Below are 21536 nucleotides of genomic sequence, written 5' to 3'. Positions count from 1 at the left end.
GCAGACAATGGGCTCCAGGTCATGGGCTAGAGGTTTTTTTGCATCTTCCTATTTTATGTCCTTTGGAATGGCTGTGCCTTTTGCTTCCTCTGTGACTATTGCTCTCCAAGGGATGTCAACTATGAAACTGTGTGCAGGCAGTGGAGGCTATCAATTTTGAAGGAAGTCTAAAGGCAGATTTCCTACTGGTACGACTGTTTGTGAGGGGGGACTCCATTGTTCCTTGCATTGTCAAGCAACAGCTGTTTCTGAGCAGCTTGTTATGACAGAGCTAATGTAACTGTAAATATTTGCTTTGTCTATATTTTTAGTGCTATCTATGGCTCGGACCAATAAGTGGTTTCTTTAGATCACACGCACGGAAGGAAATATTTGCAGTGAAATGCAGTAACTCTTGTGATGACTCACGGTGTGGTGTGGATCTGTGTGGGGTGTGAGGTAAGGTATGGAGAAGCAGGGGTGTGTAGAGGAAAGCAGAAACAAGTGCTGGGATCAAAGCTTGCTGCTGCGCTACCCCAATCCAAAAGAGTCTCCACAAATGACACCCGTGGAAATGAAACTCCAGCTGAATGGAGCCTGCACAAGAAAGCAATGCACAAAGCAGACATGGTTATTTGTATGGCAGCCGTGCTTCATGCTCCACCCGGGAGCTGGGCCCGTGCACTCTTGTACACGCACAGAGTAGGAGATGCTCCCTGACCCAAAGAGTTCACAAGTGAGATAGAAAAGATGGAAAAAGGGTGTGTGTGTGGGAGGGTGTGTGTAGGTGGGTGGGTGGGTGGGGGGTGAATGAAGGCAGCATGACTCACCTCATCTTAATGTCAGGGGCCTGTGTGCCTGCATGGTGCCTCTCTCGTTAGCCCCTGTAGAGAAGCCAAGGACAGCAGGCCAGAGGAACCCGGCTCCTGCCTCGCCGCTTGGTAAGATAGCCTTGTGCAGCTGGAGCAAAGGCACCCTTTTCAGGAGCGAGATCTAGCGGGCACGTGGGTTGTGCGCTTTTGGTGAGTAGTGGGAGGAGGGTCGTCTTTTTGCTCTGCAGAGGTGTGCTCTCCTGGCTCCTGCCGCAATAGCGACTACCAGGGAAAAGGCATTTGAACAACTAGCGCAGCCCATGCGCTTAGCTGTTAAGTATCGGAGTACAACTACGGGAGTACATGTGTGATTTCAGGATCGGGGCCTCCGATTGCAAGCTTCTTGGGGTAGAGACTAAATCGTTTCTATTACAGCACAGGGTACGATTGGTTCACTGATGCACTTCATTGCAGTGGCTCTCCGAGACTGCATTAAGTAAGTCACAGTTTGTGTTTGGGGGAGAACTTGAATATCCTTTTGCCTGCGCTGTGCCTATTCTGTGAATAAATACAGGGTTTTTGGTGTGCAGGGTCAAAGTAGCTGTAGGAAGCAACTCTGTTTAAAAGTTGAACAAATCAGTAATTTTACTCTCTCTATATTTATTTTATTTTATTTTTAGAGTGAAATGCACCAATTCACAGGAAGGACTGGGGGTTAATTTTCAGTGTGCTGCCTGGGAATTTAGCTGTGGGATTTCCATTATTGCTAATGGGATTCATGCAGCTTAATTTCATGCAAGCTACACTAGAAACGTACCCCTAACCATCTGCAGAATTTCGGTTCTGAAACCCAACCTCTTCAGCGAGCGCGGGGTAAACACACACCTGGAAGCCCGTTATTGTTTGCCTGCTTTTTCCTGAATCACTTTTGATTTGAGGGAGGGAGAGGAAGCCTCAGCAGATCTAAGCGATTCGAAAAAGAAAAAAAGGAAGAGGAGATGTGTATTCATGCTGACAGACAGCATGCCGGATTTCAGCTTGCTGCCAGTTAAAGCCGCAGAGTTATAACCCCTGAAAAACGGGGTGTAGCTGATGCCTTATCCTTAACGCTAGCACTGGGAGCGCTACTGTAATACTTCCCGCATAACCTAAGCCCTCTTGTCTTGCATTAGAAAGGCCTCTGTTATTAGGCTGCTCCCGTTAAATGACTGCTATCATTTGGTCCCGAAGTACATGAAGTCCCATTACAATGACCAACACACTTCCCTACAACATCCTCTTAGCTCCCGTGCACACGGCTTTGCCCCTGAGGGTATCTTTGTGCTCATGCCACCCTGATCTGTTGCTTTGGCTCCGGCAATACCGGGTCCTGCGGGGCCGGCAGCAGGCAAAGGGGAGGAAAAAAGTCCAGCAAATGCTCGAGCCGCGGCCCCGGGCCCTGGCAGCAGGAAGAAGGGTTGCACGTCCGCCCTGCGAGGCCCGGGCAGACAGCGGAGCCGCCGGGCGCGGGACGGGCGCGCAACAAGTGGAGGCGGCCGGCGCGGCGGGAGCAGGTGCGGGCGGGCGGCGGGCGGGGCCCGCGGCAGCGCCGGCTCCTCCATGTTTGTTGTGGGCAGAGGCCGGCCGGGCGAAGCGCTGTCCAGCAGCCCGGGGCTCCGGCGCGGCTCCGCTGCGGGGCACGAGGGGCGCCGAGCCCGGCCGAGGGCCGCCCTCCTCACCCGGGCCGGCGCCTGTTAGTGCGCCCGCCCCGCCCCGCCCCGCTCCAAACAAGTCCGGGGCATTTCCGCGCGGCCCCCAGCCCGGTCCGGGGCATCCGAGCGCGGCCCCCCAGCGCGCTCTAAACTAGTGCGGCGCATTTCCGCGCGGGCCCCCCAGCCCGGTCCGCTGCCGCCCAGACGAGTCGGGTGCACCCGAGTCCCGCGGCGCGGCGCGGCGCAGAGTAGTCCGGTGCATTCTAGTCCAGACCCCCCCGCCCCGCGGTCCGGGGCGGGCGGCGGGCGGCGGGCGCGGGTGTCCGGCAGCTAGGTGTCAGGCCAGGCTCGCGGGCGGCGCGCGGGGCGGAGCGGCAGCGGGACGGGGCGGCGCCGGCGGCCGCGCCCGGGGCGGGGCGGGGCGGGGCGGGGCGGGGGCTGCGGCCGGGCCGGGCCGGGCCGGGCCGGTGCGGTGCGGTGCCGGTGCGGGCGGGCGGGATCGCGAGCCCGGCGCCAGCAGTCAAGATGGAGCCGGGCCGAGGCTTCGTCGGGGGGGAGCGGCCCTGACGCGGGTGCAGCAGCGTCAGTGATTTGCTGGCCCGCCAGCACAGCGGCGCCGGGGAGGATGAGAGCGGGCACTGCGAACTGCCCGCGCCCGCCGCCGCTCCGGCGCTGAGCTCGGCGCCCGCCCGCAACTTCCCCGCGCCGGCGGCAGCCAAACTTGGAGCCGCCGCATCCTAACGGGCTCCTCTCTCTCTCTGCCTCTGCCCCTGCCCCGCTCCCCAGGGGAAAGACACCCTCATGACTGATTCTCCGGAGCACCATGGATCTCACTAAGATGGGCACGATCCAGCTGCAGAACCCCAGCCACCCCACGGGGCTGCTGCACAAAGCCAACCAGATGCGGCTGGCGGGGACCCTGTGCGACGTGGTCATCATGGTGGACAACCAGGAGTTCCACGCCCACCGCACCGTGCTGGCTTGCACCAGCAAGATGTTCGAGATCCTCTTCCACCGCAACAGCCAGCATTACACCCTGGACTTCCTTTCGCCAAAGACTTTCCAGCAGATCCTGGAGTATGCCTACACGGCCAGCCTCCAGGCCAAAGTGGAGGACCTGGACGACCTGCTGTACGCGGCGGAGATCCTCGAGATCGAGTACCTGGAGGAGCAGTGTCTGAAGATCCTGGAGACCATCCAGGCCTCCGACGACAACGACGCAGAAGTCAGCATGGCGGACGGCGGCGCCGAGGAGGAGGAGGATCGGAAATCCAGGTACATCAAGAACCTGTTCATCTCCAAGCATTCCAGCGAAGAGAGCGGCTACGCCAGCCTGGCCGGCCACAGCTTGACGGGGGCGATGGTGGAGCAGAGCCCGTCCGTCTCCACATCCTTCGGGCTCTCCGCCATGAGCCCCACCAAGGCGGCCGTGGACAGCCTGATGACCATCGGACAGTCGCTGCTGCAAGGGGCTTTGCAGCACAACCCCTCCGAGGACTTGCGCTCCGTCGGCGGCCGCCACCCCAGCCTCTCCGAAGTGAAAACAGAAGCGATGCAAATCGAGGAAGCCTCCAGCCACGAAAGCCCCCGGACGGCAGAGTCCAGCACTTCTGGCGGGGACAAGCCCGACGACAAGAGCAAGGACGGGCCCGGGACCCCGACCCGTAGCAGTGTTATCACAAGTGCCCGCGAACTGCACTATGTCCGCGACGAGAACGCGGAGCAGCCCCCCGAGGCGGGCCAGGGAGCGCCGCTCGGAGGGGAGCAGTCGGTTTCTCAGAGCGAGAAGCCCCTGAGCGTCTATTCTGTGCTACCAAATCACAAAACTGACTCTGTGCTCGGCGTGCCGCCCTCCATGACTTCTGCCCTGCACGTGCAGCCGGCTCTCGCCGTGTCCATGGACTTCAGTGCTTACGGGGGCCTTCTGCCCCAAGGCTTTATCCAGAGGGAACTGTTCAGCAAGCTCGGCGAGCTGGCCGCCGGCATGAAAACTGAGAGCCGAGCCGTCGGGGAGCAGTGCAGCGTGTGCGGGGCAGAGCTGCCGGACAACGAGACGGTCGAGCAACACAGGTGAGTCTTCCCGCTGCATCCTCCTCGACGTGGCGTCGGGTCTCTCCTCGCGTCCTGCCACGACTGGCAATTTTCTCCCTTTTTCCCCCCCCGGTTTCTGTTGCACAATCCACAGGGCTTTTTGGGGGGAGGGGGGTGGTTTTGTGGTGGTGAGTGGATTTTGTGCTGGAGAGTTGCGGCCTGTGTCATGGAAGACAGATCCCCTGTGGATGCGATTCGCCCTTGTGCGGAGAGGGCTGGTGCCAAGGCCGTGTGTCGTGTTGTTCCCCGCTACGGTCGTCAAACATGGGACCGCGTGTGCTGCCCAGGCGTTTTGCTGGCCCTCTCCGCTGCACCGTATGTTTGCAGCAGGCAACGATTTGGCAGTGGACCGCGTGTTAGGCAGGGAATGGCCTGACAAAGGATTGTGATGTTGCTCATTTGCTGAGAGTTGGTCCAGGCTCCCCACCAGCTTCCCAGGCTGATGCTGCCTGGGAGCGTGGCTAGTGCTGTCTCGTGCCAAATCCGAATTTGCCCCAGGTATCTATCTCCTTCCCACTTCTAGCGCCTGCTGCTTTAGGCAGATGCGTGATCAGAAACTCAGCGGTCTGTCTGCTTGCTGTCCTAGGGACTTAGCCTGGGCATCTGACTGCAGATTGGGGTGTGTGCGCACACTGTTGTTTTTGGGTGAGACCTCTGTGGCTTTTTGCATCTTGCTTAGTCGGCTTTGGGATGTTTCTTGCTGTGCCTCCTGGATCTGTGCTCTGACTCCAGGCCAGTCTGGCGGTGCTGCTCCTCTCCCCGGGAGCAACCTCTTGGGCAATGTTTAATCTCTGGGTTCTGGACCGAATGCCACAGAGCCCAGCTCTGAGTCCAGCCCCTCGGGAGTAAGGTCAGAGGACGTGTGCTGAACTCAGTGGAGTTGCTCTTAGGTTCAGGTCCATTTTGAAGGAGGTTAGAGTTTCACCTTTGCTTGAGATGGGTCTCGTGAGCGTGGTCCGGGGGCTTCTCCGGAGCCAGCCGGGGCCCAGTCAGGTGCATTCATCTGCCCTGAGAAATGCTGGAGCTTGCTGTGCTCACTTAAGTGGGGCCTGCTGGGGCGGTAAAGAGGTCCGATTGTGAGCATCCATCTGCGGGGTCAGGGCTTCGCCTGCCGGGAGCAGTAAGAACGGGGACCCCAGCTGAATTTGGGAGCAGTAATCACAGACCAGCTGGCCTCAGGTTACGCTGCGAATGCAAGCCTTTATGCCTCCTGTACTCCAGGGAGAGCACGGCACGCTCGGGAACAGGGACGCGGTGGCCACGCTGTTCATGGGGGGTGGGCATGAAAATGGGTTCAAGGAGCTCGCCCCGTAGGACATCAGAGGGAGAAGGCCGGTTTGGGCTCCTGTTCCTGGAATTCAAATGAAGAGCGCAGGAAATCTGGGAGCTTCTCTGGAGTATTCAAACCGAACATCTTTCAGTATTTTAATGAACCAACAAGTTTAATTAGTTCCTAACGTACATGATATCCACACGAGGCTCTGCCTGTGCATATATTGTTGCCTTGCCGATAGGGCGGGAGAGCCGCTCTGCCCCGGCTCTTGTTGTTGTTGCGTTTAGAGCTTGCCCTCGGTAAATGAGGCAGGATTTATCCGCAGCTCATGCGGGGCCTCCGAACAACAATCCTCTATTCAACCTGTTACATTTTAAGTGCAGACCGGCAGCCTTGACTCCGGGGTTTGCATCCTTGTGCGGGCTTGCGAGACACTTCTAACATAACGTCTTAGTGTGGCTTGGGATTTTAATATGCGAGCGTGTGCTGTAATACACGCGGCATTTAAGCAAATAGGTGGGAGTACTGGCCCGGGTACTGAGAGGACACAAGCAGAACTTCCTGGAGAATCGATGGGAATTGTACTTCTGTTCTCTTACATAAAAATCAAAAAATAAGTACCTCGGACCAGATCCTCAGCGGGTGTAAGCAGGAGCTCAAGCGTTGCTGACTTGCATCAGCTGAGGGTCTGGCATTGTTTGCTTGCTATAAAATGATGCAGGCTGGACACCATTGACCGGGAGCTGAGATGAAGGCGCAGGGAGAATTTTAACGTGGCTGTCTGCCGTGCGCTCAGACGCTGCCTCTTCTCCCTCCTGAAACACAAAGACTAACAATTGATGCTCCTGCCCACACCACAGGAACTATTTTAGAAACTCTGCAAGAGGACAACTTGGCAGGGATTAAATTGGGAACTTTAATGCAGAGCCTGTTCTAGAGTTCCCATTGCTGATCAATAGCCTTCCGTCTGAGCCAGGGCTCAGCGGAAAGTTAAACCCACCCGAATTCACAGAGATGATTAGGAGGCCCTTTGTGAGTGACTGCATGTTATGAATAAGAGGGCACATATTTTGAACCAGCTTTCTGCATGGTGAGATGGGCTTTATTCCATTTAGACAGCAGTTGCTAGGGTTGCAGCCTTTATTTTTAAATTATTTATATTTGCAGTGCACTCCAGTATGTTATGTACAATAATGAGGTCTCGGGTCTAGCCTAAGCTCCAAGTTGAACAACTTAAACAATGTCGTTTTAAAGCCAACTGAGTTAAACAGATACCAAAGCTCGTGCGGAGGTTCTTAATTTGATTTCAACTTTGTTGATACCTGCTAGCTGCATTGGTTCATTTATCGGTGCAAGATAAATGCATATACGCAATCTTCAGCCAGCTTGGGCACACTTCACTAAAGAACTTGAACCCATACTTCTAAACCAGTGCATCAGGTGTGTAGACATGTTGCCATGCGACCTTGCTATAATCTTTGCTGCCAAAGAAATGGGAAATCTTGGTATTTTGCGGAGGGGTTATTTAGGAAGCTATCGCATGGCATCCCCAGTGAGAATTTTGCCACCTGTCATCTGTCCCTGGAAACGGATTAACCAGTGCTGGCAAGACTGGAAGTTTATTTGTGCAGGGCTGAGGTTTTTTACCACTGAGCTCATCTCGCTGTGCTCAGAGCAGGCTTAGAAGGGTCAATCCCTAAAACACCCGCTCACTTACTGGACTGGAAGAAGATAGCAGCTTCTGGTTTTTCTAGGGCTAGCAACTCTCCTTGTGCTAATGGCAGCTCTCCCAGTGAGTTGGGATCAGCTTCAGAGCAGACTTGGTCTGAGGAAGTCATCTCACTGAAGGGCAGAGGTCCACCAAAGTCGCTGGCAGAGCTTCCAAGAGTTGCTGCTCCTTTTCCTTGAAGTCAATGGGATGCTTGCTATCGACTGCTCAGTGGGAGCAAGAGATGTCTCATGAGGAGTAGGGCTTGGTGGTGCTGAAGCAGCTGCACTGTAGCGGTTTGCTCCCTGCTTCCAGCACTCGCATGTGTTTTGGTTTTGTTTTCTAAACTTGATGTGAACACCGAGTTGTCAAATGCAGGTTCATTTTTAGCTCGAGCAGGAGCTCTAAATAAATGTCAGTGGCTTCTTCTGTTCCCTCCCACCTCCCCTTTGGTGGGGTGTCTTTCCTCCCAGCTCTATTTTGGACAGGGCCTCACCTTGAGCATGAAGGGGTCGTTTGCATCGGTTTTGGTTAGCAAGTATTTCCGTCTGCCCCTGCTGCGTTTGTGAATCGGAACTGAGGTCTTTTAGGTGGTCAAGAAAGCGCCTCGCTGCGTGTGGCAGGAGCAGCTGCGCTTGGGGATGACAGTGTCCGTTTGGGGAGAATTACTTTCCTTTTGGTTTTGCAGGCTCTGGATGGCCTCATCACCAAATAGTATGGTCAGGATTGCTGTCGAGATGTTGCTAGTCTGCTGCTGATGGGAACTAGTAGGATTTTGAGGTTTGTAACACAGTTTAAAGAGAATAACGTGGGTGCAAAGCAAAACTCACCCTGGCTGATTTTAAATTTTTTAAATTTATATGAGAAAAACGCTTAAAAGCCTTCCCCAGATCATGCCCCCACTGTGATGGGCCCTGGACAAACGCACAGTAAAAAGCAGCCCCGACTTGGAAGGGTTCACAACTGAGTCACCCAGACAGATAAAGAAAAAAGTAAGTGTTGCGAGCTTGATTTTTTTTTTTTTTTTTAATTATTATTATTTATTTTTTACTACAAGAAACAAGGCACAGAAGGAGCAACTTGCTCAAGGTCAGATCAAGGGTGTGGGGGGGTTGAATGGAGATCTGAGACCCCGCTTAATGACTGAGTCACAACTGCCATCCGTGGTCTCCTGGTGTAGTCATCGTAAGATATTTCATAATATGGTTGTCTCAAAACCAGCTCATTTTGACCTTTTGGGAGCTGCACGAGTACAGGCCTCTCTGTTTACTCGGGTCCTGGTTTGGAGTCCCGGCTGAACTACCAGGCTTGAGAACTTATAGGCTGCTTTACGATCGTTTTTTTTTTTTTTTTTTTTCTTCTTCACTGATCTTATGATTTTGACTAATTGAGTGTGTATTGAGTTGTGGCTCTTTATTCTTTTTTTTATAAAAGATTTCCTTCTAGGTTCAGTAAAGTTCAAACTTAATCTAATGTTGGTATTGATTGTAGCTTCTAATTGCAGGGGGAAAAAAGCTAGAGTTCAACATTTTTTTTTTTTTTTTTTTATTTGGACTGGGGAGAAAACACTCATGAATTTTGAAAACGCTATTATCCTAAACTGCTGAAATGAACTCCTTTTTAAATTTTTTATCACAAAACCAAACCATTTAAAACTTGTCCTTCTTAGCGGCTTGATTTTTTTATATTTAAAATTAGATTTCTTTAAACAGTGGGGCAATACAGGTGTAGCTTGGATCTATCAACTTGATTATTTGAGAAGTATTCCCTTCCCACCTTTGTGTCTTGTTCTTGCATGCTTTTTTTCCTTCCCCCCGTTTCCCATTTTGCAAACATTTAGGCACGTGCTTAACCTGTCAGTTCGATAGGACTGCTCAGGTACAGGGGGTCGGAGGGATGGGGCTTATTTGATTGTTACCCAACAAAACAAGACCCTGATGGTCACCGGGAATCTTAACGATTACTTTAAGTTATTGTAGTATTTTATGCACGTTGTGGTGTTGTGGAGCTCTTTGTGTGAAGGAGCGCTGTGAACACCAGCGTGTTATAACTACGTCCTCGTGAGGCTAGGGAGGAGAGAAGCCAGATGGGCTATTCCGAATGCTGGGCTTCCTTTTAATACCTTGAAAATAGACCACAGACATCTCATTTTCTGGGTGCCCATGGAAAGTAAGAACAAGTGGGGAAGTCCCATCTGAGGAGGGAAGAAAAATCCATGTCTGAATTTTGAAAGACCTAGAAGATTTCACGCTTGAGCTACCACCCGAAAACCATGTGGCTGGTGGATTAAGCCTAGGGCTGGGAGCCAGGAGGCCTTGAGATTTTTTTCTTTCTCCCGCATGTTTGCTGAAGAATGGCCTAAATAATACCTGGCACTTTGATGGGGAAATCCTAGCATCCCCCTCGCCTTTTGGGTGTGGGAAACTGAGGCACAGAGACGTTCCAAATGACTTCAGTGGAGAGATGAGAGCATGGCAATGGGGTCATCTGCAGTCGTATTGACTATTTAATGGTTGAGATGAATGTCACTCTTCCTGGTAGAAGAAAGTAGCTTATTTTGGTGCCCCTGGAAGCCACTTTCATCGATGATATCTTTTTAATACCAAAGTCCGCATGAGGAAAAGGTGGGGATGTGGCCGGGCAGTCGACCCCCCATCTCTCCAGTGTGACATGTCTCCAATTAGTGCTTGGGATCCCATGTCCCTCCTGACTTCTTGTGAGATGGTAGAGGTGGTATCTATCTACAATGCCTGCCTTAGTTTCTGGATAGGTCTGTGCCCCATTTGGTGAAGATGATGTACATTTTGGGGCACTGGTTTTCCAGCGGAAATGCTGAGTTTTGTGGTGAGTCCTCTGGAAGAAAGAGTCATTAATGTAGCTTTCAAAGGAGCTGAGCATTTTTGCAAGTATTAAGAAGTCAGCCCCAGAGCTGAGTTTTTGCTTGCTGCGTGACTGCTTTTCCAGACTTGTCTCGGTGTATTTAATAACGGACTGGGTTTGATTGTAAACTCACTGTGGCGAGGACCACCTTTCCATTTGGTTTGTGCAACTCTGAGCACAATGTGATCCAGAGCTACAACTGTACAAATTAATAATCCCGTTTCTTCCTTTTATTTCCTCTCCTTCCATAAAGCAACTTTGGTTAAGGGTGTACATACCATTTATTATGCCTGGCAACTATCTTCCCATTTAGCTTGTTGATCTATAGCTTTCATGGAGTTGAAACCTTATATTGTAGCATATCTTAAGTAGCCGTTTAGGAAAGTGTAACTGCATTTGGCCGTTCCTTTGCCAACCTCACCTCCATTTGTCTTTGAGTGGATTAGCTGAGTATTGTAATATTAATGCCATTAGGCACATTGGCACTGTTCAACGTGTCACAGTGAGAAACAGATGCAGTATACCATTAAAGCAATAAATGTGATAAATCAGATCCCAAGTGCTTTGCGAGATGTTATTAGCGTTCATTTTGGTAGTCTGATACAGTAACTGTGTTTGTTTTGTTTTGCCCCCCCTCCCCCTCCCTTTTTTGTATTTTCAAAATTTTGTTTTAAGGATACGGCAGCTGATGTGCCGCTAAACTCTGCTACGATCTCAAAGCCAAACAACAACAACAAAAATCTCCCGAACTCTGACAGTGATTATTTCCAGAGTTTGAAAGACAACTTAGCAGGCTCTTGTTTCTTGCTGATGGACCTTATTAGTGGCACCTGGCATCATAACATGTTAATAGAAACCAGCGTTCTCCTACTGCGTGGTCACTGACAAGTAGCTCTGTCAGTCTGAGCTTGCCATGCGAGGAAGTTCTTATTAGCTTTACGGGTAAAAGAGCTTGCCCTGTTCAGGAAATGAATGTTGCAGTTAAGGTCCACGGCTCTGACCCTGATCACGTAACCTGTGAGCGCCAGCGGAGACCCCGCTCAGGATGCTTGGGATTTCAGGCTTTCTCTGGTTCTTGTCATATGTAAAGAGGGAATACTTTGTGGTATGTTGCAGCCTTGAACTTTTGATTTATTCAGTGGGGGACTTAACCATTTCCATACACAGAACATCATGCGAAGGTGGACTAGTGCTTTTTAAGTCGAGCATTTTGTTCAATCAATCAGCCGTCCCTCCCCGCTTTGTTTAGCAGTGCGGGGGATGCCTCGTGAAGCAGAAACCTGAAATTTATCTTGCCAAGAACGGTGATATTTTTCCTGGTTCCTGTTGCAGCTTTCTGAAAGCAACACCACTACATTTCTTATGAAATAGTTTCCCCCTGCTTTGCACTTTAAAATATAGAAACGTTTAGGGAGGATGTAACCCACGTAATACCAACACAGAAAAAACCTTTTTTTTTTCTCTTGGTGTTGCTGTGGGAAAGAATTGACTCTTCTGTTAGTGGCCAGCTAATTAGCCTGTTTAATGGTACATGTTGCAACACTGTTTTCTTAGAGCAAATAACAGTAAATAAAAATCTAATTTTATGATGGTAAAAAGGCTTTTGTATCTTTTTTTATTTTTTGTTCCTGGCTGTATGATTTTTGTCTTCGCTATAATTAATATCTCTCTCTATCTCTCTCTCTCTTCTGCAACTTGTTGAAAGTAAAATCTGAAAGCACCGCAAAGACTATTCCACATGAATGCAGAAGCAGTGCTGAGGATGTTGTAAGTTGTTAGAGAAAATACATGCATCTTGACAAATTGCTTGTTTTCCTATGCTCCTGGTTTCATGTGGAAAGCTGAAGTTTTAAATCAAGTGGCATTCCGTTAGGAAGTGCATCTGTTTTTTCAAAGCTTGCTCTTTATTTCATTGCCCATACAAAAGCTCAGTAAGATTTTCTTGCCTATTTATAGCCATTGCTATAAACAGGCTACTGATTTTGGTAAAAGAAAATTCATTGATGGCATGGAAAAATGGTCTGCAGAGCATGCGTGGTATTTCAAGGGCAATATCAGAGTTGGTTTTTTCACCCCTCCTTTTGTGGAAATGCCACCGAAGGGCACCATAATTTTCAAAAAAAGTCTGTGAACAATCTTGTCTGCGTGCGTGTGATACAGATGCAGTTAGTTCTGCTGCGTATGTGTATGTGTGTTTTCCTTGTGTATAGTAAAATGATCTGCATTTTCCTTTTTGTTCATAATTAGCAACAATTTTACTTTTTTTTTTTCCTCTCCCCTTGACAGCTTCAAGAGAGACTTTAAATGAGTAATTACTAAATATTTCCCGGCAGCCCAACACAGGGGCATGGCATCTCCTGTTGCAAAAGTGAAAAATATTTCTGTTTGCAGTTAATTTTAGTGGCAGGCAGATCATGTTAACTGGATGTAATTGCTTCCAGATATGGCAGAGGGTTTTGTGTGTTAGGATGAAGGGTCTGGTAAGTGCTCACTTCCTGTGTAAATTAGCCTATTCCATTCATTCTTTCTTTCTGGGCAGTCCTGGATTGTGTCATTCTTCTTACAATTTTTTTCTCTGGCCTGGTGTTAGGCAGCTAAGTGCTTTATAGTAGGTTTAATTCTTCGTTTGGCATCGGTCACTCCCTTACCAAAGAGATGTAGGGGCTGGCTCTGAATGTCTGCAAACTCCTCCAACACTGAGCCTTGCAACAAAGTGCAAAAGGCTTGTCCTGGTGCACAGGCATGTGGATCTTAAGACTGAGCAGATTGTTTGTGTCGCGTTTGCAGCTACTTAGGGCCTGTCCTTAAAAAAATCCGGATAGCTGGTCAAACTCTTATATTTTTGCAGCAATGTAAACATGTCCATAGCAGCAATGAAATAAAATTGAGCCTTAGAAGTCTAGGCTAAGGAACAGCTAGAGGAAAGCAACTGAAACCTTTGACTCCCCCAGTGCTTGATGGGCTGTGGTCATTTTAAAAAACAAACCCTTAAAACAATATTTTTCAAATGCATACAGCAGTGTCTGAACAAACCACAGACCAGAGCAATGATAAAGACGTGCACACAGGAATGTTGGCAAGCAGCTGCAGTGCTACTTTAGCAAAAAAACCCTACTATTTTAGTTGCTGACTTTTTATTACATCTAAACAAACTTGTTGACAGCACGAGTCACTGGGTTTGTTTTTGGCGGGGGGGGGGGGTTGTTTTTTGTTTTTTACATAGCTGACAATGTTACTGCTGGTGAAATGCAGCTCACTAAAAGTGACTTTAAGTTGGGTGATGTTTTAGAACCCCTTTGTTGTGGAAATTGCCTGAGCTAATTAGGTGACAATATAATGACCTTTTTTTTTTGGCTTTTCATTTTAGAAATTTTGTAATGAAATGGCCCATAATTACAGAACAGTAAGTTTAAGTAAGAGCGATTGAGTAAAATAGTAGCAGAATGAACTGATACAATGAATAAAAGAAGGACAGAAGATGAAGCATGTGAGCAAGAAGAAAAGTCTGTTAGACTGGGTAAACCGTAGACGGGTCATCCGCATATAAAATAAATAAATAAAACAAAGGCTGAAACCTTTTGACGTATCTGACGGTTTCTTTGATTGAAGAGGTTTTGGACATTCAAAAACCTAGCGTATTTATCCATGTGAGACATGCTCTCTAAGGTACCTGCTACGGTATCTGACCACTGGCTCGGAAGAGCCTCGCCGTGGGTTCCTCCTGTAGTTCACACATCAGACAGTTCAGGAATAACAAGTATTGCAGGCCACACGTTTTCTCTAATAAAGACTTAATTTCCATCTTTTTCTAGCTAACGGAGAGCGCTGCCAGGGTAAGCGCAAACAAAAAGCTTAGGGGAAAGGCCCCCACTTTTGGCCCAACTTCCATCCCTTGGCTGGAGTCCAGTGTGGTCCATCTAACTTGTTTGCAGCAGCATCTTCAGCTGTTTTTTAAGCAGCTCGTGGTAGGATACGAGGCTGGTTTAATTTCCCCTCGACCTTACCCTGTGGATGTATGTATTTTATTTTGGCGCGTTGTTTAATCATATCCAGATAAAACTCTGAACAATATTTGTTTAAAGCAAATGGACGCTAGCCCAAAATGTCACGACCGAGAAGCAATAGATTTTAAATTCACTGCATTCTTACCTGTGCTGGCATGGGAGATTGGCCGTTTATCTGTGCATATCAGTTCAACTGATAACCCTGGGGTCTGTTCAGCTATGTACGAGGAGCAGATTGCTTGATAAATGCCAGTTTCTCCAATATACAAAGACAAACTGGTGGGGAGGCGGTGTGGGGGTTGAAGGTATCTAAGACTGACGCAAAGACGTGCGAAGCACCTGATGGCAGAAAGCAGGTAGTCTGATAAACAGCCGTTGCACACATAACAGCTCAGCTCTTTTTCTTCTTCTTGGCCTTCTAACTTGCAAGCCTGTGGGAGTTGCACACTTTTTTTGGGGGTGGGGGAGGTTTCCAGCACTGGTTAAGACACAGCCTTGAGACAGAACATACAGCTTAGGTTTGCTTTAGAGGTTTGAGGGGTAGAAATGGCATTTCTTGCTATGTCTTGTCATAGAAATGTATTTTTAAAAGGAAAAGATGGGATGTTAGCAAGAGTGCTCGTTTTGAGCAGGTACCTTCCAGAAGAACCAAGAATTGAATGAAGGGAAAGAACAGCAGCAAACTGTTTCCATGACCTGCCTGGGAAGATGATCTGAAAGGGGACAAATAAGCCGTGGAGGTTAGGTACCCCCGTGAGTGTCTGACTGCTAACCTCACAGTCATGTTTGCAGACCTTTAAGACTGCTATTTAAAGAGCAGTGGTATCTCCTTGAGAGTTTATTTTACTATGAAGCAAATGCTCAAACGCCACAAAGTCCAGTCCTTGTTTCCTGCCACAGACAGCAAATAGCCGCGCAGGTGTGTGTGGAGCATTACACACATGGCACTGGGCCTGGCAGCCTGGGTGAGGTGGGTTAAAAGGCCTCTCTACTCCTGTCCACGCTGGGCATCACACAGCTTGTTGTATGCCAAGCAGGGGATGCAACGACTGTTTCCATAAACAGGCCAGAGTCTGTAGCGCTGCTGGGCAAAGACAGAGCTCAAGTGTTTAGTCTCAGAATAAAAACCATGACGGACATCTGCCCAGGGATCAAAGCAGGGCAAGCTCTCCTCTATGGCAAATGAATGTTACAATCAATAGAAATAGTCTTTATGGAGCATTTTTGGGCCGTCCCAGAGGGTCATCTCTCTGCAAGGGAAGCCTATCAGTTGACTGCCAATTGATCCTTCCCAATTGTTTTCTGTGGTGCAATTGCACGGGGAATTTTGCTGTTGACAGCAGTGGAGCCAGGTGTTCACCTTCTTAGTTTTTAGAGTAAACCCCTGCAGAACCCTGCTGGTTTTTGTTTTTCCATAGAGCTATGTGATGGTCCAGGTGTCCCCTTCCTCTTTGCGTCCGACTCCACATCCTTTTGAATCCCACTTCCAGGCTGCACACTCCATGTCCAGAGCTCGTTCAGCTGCTAGAAGATATTTTATGCTTATGCTGACAAGTATAGCCAAAGCTTTTTTGGGCACCTGTATTTGCAGTGGCCCATATTCAGCATAATTTCCTCTCCTTTTCTCTCTTTCTTTTCCTCTGTGCATTATTTATAGTAAACCATATTAGAAAGAAGTGTTAAGGAGGAAGCGTGATTCATTCTCATTGAAACCACTGATGACATAAATAAAAGCAAAGTGCTTACTATGTGGGGGTTTTTTTTTAATATGGTTTTTAAGGACAGGTTGGGCTAATTTGGGAGCGTGCTAGCTAGACCTGTGAATGGTACATATCCGAGGGATTTAAGCGCCACACAAATGTTCTGATGGAGAAACACTCTGTTGCCCTTCTTGGATATGAATACACATGTAAATCTGAGATTTTCAGGATGGCAGATCAGTTTGCAGCTTCTCTCACATGTGCCAGACTTTCCCTTCTTACCAGACAAAAGTTTCGGTTTTGTTTGCTGGGACTTCTTCTGTAATCAGATGTCCAGTGGGCTGGGGAGGCTGACCCAGGGAATCCTAAGTGGTTACCTATAACCATCCTCTTTCTGTAATTGCAGGGTGAAGGCGAAGTGGAGGAGCATTGCACTTTTTGTTCCCGATGGGGTCAAATGCTTACGCTGTATGTACGTTAGCTGCTTGGCTTGTATGAACAGACTAGTATGCAAATAGTCTAAGTGCTTGTATTCCTCCTTGTCTTTCTGATACAAATGACAATGCTGATGTGTATAGAGTGTCCTTAGTTAGACCCTTCAGCTTCCAGAAACAGCCCCTTGCGTGGGCAGGTGCCCAGTGTCATCCAAAACTCCCGAGCATCGCTGTGGCAGTGTGCTTGCACTGCCTGCCACTTTAAGGGCTGAGTCTAGCAGCCAGCAGGTGCTTGATTGCCGCAGCCATTTTAAACCACTGGCTGCCCATATAAGCACAGCAGTTTGCTGCTGGTAGCCTGGCAGAAACGTGGCCTGGCTGAAAGGCTGTATGAAACATCTTGCAGGTAGGAGCAGGAGGCTCTTGGTCTTGGGCATGGCCTAAAATTGCACCCTGCCGGGGATGGGTGGCCTAGTGGGGTCCTGGTGGTGTGGGAGCCCCGAGGAAATGCCAGGCCGGTTACCTTCCCCGGTGAAAGGCGGGTAGGGGTGCCTTAACCCCAGCCCCACATCCTAGTGGGTAACCCAGCAAGGAGGTTGGCAGGACCAAGGGCGTTCAGAGTGGATCAAGGAGCCCAGAGTTTGGAAAGGGTGTGGAGCCTAGTAGGAGGCTAGGAGCTGCAACTGTGTGTGGGGCAAGGAGCCGCAGCGTGAGTAAGGGGCACTGAGCCCAATGAGTGTGGCTGAAGTTAGGGGCTGAGACATGCTTGCAGCTTGGATGCCATCTGTGAGACGTGGGCTGTGGTGCAGGGGAGGTTCAGAGCTCCAGATAGCTCCTGCTGGCATTGGGGCATATAATGGGCAGTCTCCTGCATTTTCCTCCAGTTTATGGGAACAGCAAAGTCATGGCAGGAGAGACTGGGCAGGCTGCCCGCTAGACAGGGCCGTGGGCCTTCGTGTCCCCTCTGGTCCCAGACCCCTGTAACTGGGTTCAGTTGAGGGCTGTGTTGCAAAGGCCCTGTGTGACATGGGGCAGGTGGCTGGTTCTCTCTGCACCTTGGTTTCCCCATCCACGTGGTGGAGGTGGCACCACTCTCCTCTTCCCAACTCGTCTTTTCAGGCTGTCAGCCGTATGGCCCAGGGAGTTGTTCAACTGTTTGTTCCTACAGCCTGGAGCGCTGATCTGTGCAGGGAGCCCTAGGTGCCACCTGTACGCTTTGCTTCCTAGTCCCTGCTGAATCCACAGGGGATTCATCCCCACATGAAATGGCGCGAGGAGTCGTGCTCTGTCTCGTGCAGTAAACCGTGCCGCCCAGAATCCCCTCCCCTGGCCCGGGTCCCACGGTTGTGCTCTCCGACGTGGGTCGCTATCGCCCCGTGCTGTTGGTAGCAAAGGAAGAGCCTCAGACTGGCTAGTGCAGCGCACTTGCTCTTTCTTTTTCCTTTTGTTTTTTTTCAGAGTTTGCCAACTGCTGAAATGCTGGTTCCCTTTCAGGGCATCTGTCTTGAGCTGCAAGAGTCTGCAGCTAGCTGCCATGGGTAGCTAATGCCGGTGACGGATATCTTATCTGTCGCTGGGTATGGGCTGTGGTTGTAGCATGCTACGCAACATATACAAACTGACTTTGCGTAGGAGAGATAAGACAAAAGGCATTGTGTAATATCAGTTCATTGTCTATTTGCCAGTCTTTCCCAAGCTCTCTTGTAACTGCTAACCTCAACAAAGGAGCCCAGGCCTCACAGAGCTGGCTGAGAATGCTATTTTGAAATGCATTTCCATGGTCCCCCTTCCCTCTGCTCACATGCGCTTGTGGTTGGATGGAGGAAACGAGCGATAATGCCGCAAACATCACGGGTATCAGGGTTGATTCTTTTCTGGAGAAAGCCTTCTGATCCAGAGCTGTGTATTTTGTCAGCGCTGGCCAGTAATACTTGACGGTTGCATAAAACTCTGCTTCAAACTCTGTTGCTTGGACAGCCTTTGAGGAGGGAGCTTGCTGGCTCTCGTGACTTGTCACTAGCTTTGGACAGGCGCGCGGACGAGCTTGTTCTGCAGGGCGGCTTGAAACCGTGTTTGGTTCAAAGTGTCAAATTCACCCGATTCTAATATGTTTATTCACTCATTTGCCCAGTTCTTTGATGTCTTATTGGAAAGGATGTTTTTTGCGTGGGGAGAAATGGAAACCAGTGCTTTGCTTAAACGTGGAAACGAACTCTGGGCAGTTGGTGAAAAACGGTGTTGCAAAAGAGGTGTCTGCTTCGATATGGAAGGGAATGTTAATGTTGGACTCCCAAGCAAAGCAAAACGCGCGGTCAGTTGGCTCTGTTCATCGTGCACGCAGAAATTTTGCTTTGGGACTGAGGTGGACAAAGCAAAGGGAGGAGAGGGGGAGGGGAGCTCCAAATGCAAACCCTAGTGAGCTACAGTGCAGCTGGTGTCTTAGCTCCTTGGGGACATGGACCTAAAGAGACCGGAGACCGATTCTCAGCTCCGTTGGCTTGGAGCTGTTCTGCCAAAACCAGCGGTGTGAGAGCCAGCTGCCCCTCCTCCCCTCGCCCCCTCCGCCCCCCTCCCCAAGAGCAAATGACTTCTTGCCTAAAATAAAATTTTGGTTTTGGACAAAATATTTTCTAGTCCTACAGGTGGAAAAACGTGTGTTCATCATTACAGAGAGAGGAAAATACGTTGGACTTGTTTAACTAGTTCCCCCCTCTATAAAGGGGGTGACGGGACAAAGGAAGCAGATGTAGGTGAAACTGGAGCGATGGAGTGTGAAGGGGCCAGCTCACATCTTGGCACATCCCGCTCCGTGTCCCTGAGGTCCTGGACACACGCATGTACCTGGATGTCCTTTGCATCAGTTTTTTTTGTGCTGCTGTAACCTACACCAGGACCGGGTGTGGACAGATGAGCAGCGATTGTGGGGTAGCTGCATGCAGCAGGTGGCTGTTACTGTTCCTCACTGCTAGGCAGCAGAGGAGCAGCTTTTCCAGTCGTTCAGCCCCGCACCCTGTTACCCTGTAGTAAATGGCTGCTTTGGGATGGATGCAGACGCACAAAGGTTAAACCGACCAGTGAGAATCCCGCTGATTTGACCCCTGCTTCTTTTGGGTGCAAATTCTCCACCTGAGTGGATGGAGCTGACCCAGGCTAGGGATCTGTGTAATTTTTTCAGCTGCTTTTTCTTATGCCAGTATTAGATGGCAGGAAACATTTCGTCTGTCCAGAGCATGAGTCAAGCAAGCAGTACCTCCAGAATGGAGGATGAGGCCGGCTGCGGTCGGCTCCGTTTTGAGCCGAGTGCGTGGCGTGGAGGGCCAGGTCAGACACAGCTGGGCAGGACTGAGGTGAAGTACTTGGATCAGAGTGTCCTCCTCTTTTTTAGGGTTTCCCTCCCCTCCTAGTTCAGCTGGGGCACAGGTGCGCAGCCCGGCTGGGATTTCCGTGGTAGTGGCGCCCGGTACAGACAGGTATTGCCGCCTGGGCTGCTCCATCTCCTCCAGCTCTAGGGAGGGTTTGGAAATGGGGGTTTCTGATTTAAAGGATTCAGAGGCAGTTGCTTATATTGATTTTTAGCTTATCTGACCCTTTAGCTAGAGGCTGCTCCTCTCTCAGTGTCTAACCAGATGTAACTTAAGGCAACAGAGAAATGTATATCATCCTTTTTCTTGCATTAATTAGGACTGGTAAATGCATTATTTAGCATGGTAAAAGCTGCTGTGGCCTCCTCTGGACCTAATGCAGAGAAGGGTTGGTAGTATATGCACCATGGCTCTCAGGTCTTGTGGACTTGGCGCATGAGTGGCTGGTACCTCCTGAATCGGGGGGAGGAGGGGGCACCTGCAGAAGCCACTGACGGTGGCGGCCCTGTCGGGGGGTATCAGCCTGACTGACAGCATCAGTGTCGGCTGCCAGGGGGGCATGTGCACCCCCTACCAGTTGCCTACGGATTGGCGTGTCATATGACAAGGGAAGGAGATGGAGCTTGTGAGAAACGGAGCCCTTGCCAAGTGAAATGATGGTGCTCTCTAAGGTGAGGTGGCTCTGTGGCTGGAAAAGCCCCTAGACTGGGTGACGGGAGCAGGAGGAGAAGAGATTTGGTTCCCTCTGTGGTGCCACAAATGCATCAAGTGCAACAGAGAAGGCTTTGGAAAGGCCTTGGGGCGGAGGAGCTTGCGGCCTGACGGCCAACTCCGACTCGCAAGCCCGCTGGGGAGATGCCAGACAGGGCAGAGGCCTGTTGCAGCGGTGGCTTCGCTGCTGGAGGCAGAGCTGTTGAGAGGCCAGCTCTCCCAGGTGGGAGCAGTGCAGTGTCCAGAGCGGGAGCAGGTAACTAAGGAGGTTGTAGGTGCGGGGGATTGGAGGCGCATGTAATGTGGGAACTTATGGTGGGGTCCTCACCTTTTTCCAAGAAGCTGCATTTCAGTGTTAATCATCTCCCCTCTTCCACCACCCCCTATTAAATGCCATTGGCACCAGTCTATCCTACAAGACTCAGCATTGCAAACACGGAGGGCAGGTGGACGGGCTCCGTTGCAATGGAGATGCCCAGAAGCAGACCTTTTTTCTTCCAGGCTGCCCAAATGGTTTCTTGGAGACCTGCTAAAAAACAAAGCCCTGGCTCAAAGGAGAAGTGAATGAAAGGTGTGGGGGCCAGGGGACACCCCCACATTCCTGAGGCCCTGTACAGGATCATCTCCCAGCTTTGGGTGGAAAGCAGCGGTGAGGAGCTTCCTGGTACCAAAACATGCATTGCAGAAGGGGTCATGAAATGGCACGCACAATGCCTGGTTGTGCAGCCACAGGTATTTGCCTCTTGGAGCCTCTGTTTCCTCACTTTGTGAAAGTGCTCAGGTAGAGGGGGTGAAGACCAAGGAGCAAACATTGCCCCCCACCAGCCCTCTGGGCCTCATCTCATTTGCTTGGAGGTTTAGTCCCACCCATTCGTGGCTTTGAGCTCCAAT

The 21536-nt window shown here is 50.1% G+C and overlaps 1 protein-coding gene across 1 annotated transcript in view; it reads left to right on the top strand.

Annotated features, from left to right (window-relative positions):
* Positions 1–2905: 2905 nt before the first annotated feature.
* ZBTB16 (zinc finger and BTB domain containing 16) overlaps positions 2906–21536 on the top strand; it is a 168556-nt gene continuing 149925 nt past the window's right edge. The window contains exon 1 of the mRNA XM_090026714.1: positions 2906–4552. Within this exon, the coding sequence (XP_089882840.1) occupies positions 3306–4552 (1247 nt within the window). The 5' untranslated portion in view covers positions 2906–3305. The remainder of the gene's footprint in view (positions 4553–21536) is intronic.

The sequence above is a fragment of the Crocodylus siamensis genome, chromosome 14 (assembly GCF_052110815.1).
Source record: "Crocodylus siamensis isolate JL-2025a chromosome 14, ASM5211081v1, whole genome shotgun sequence".
Taxonomy (NCBI): Eukaryota; Metazoa; Chordata; order Crocodylia; family Crocodylidae; genus Crocodylus; species Crocodylus siamensis.
The sequence above is the reverse complement of the archived record's forward strand: the minus strand, read 5'-3'. Positions and strand labels throughout refer to the sequence as shown.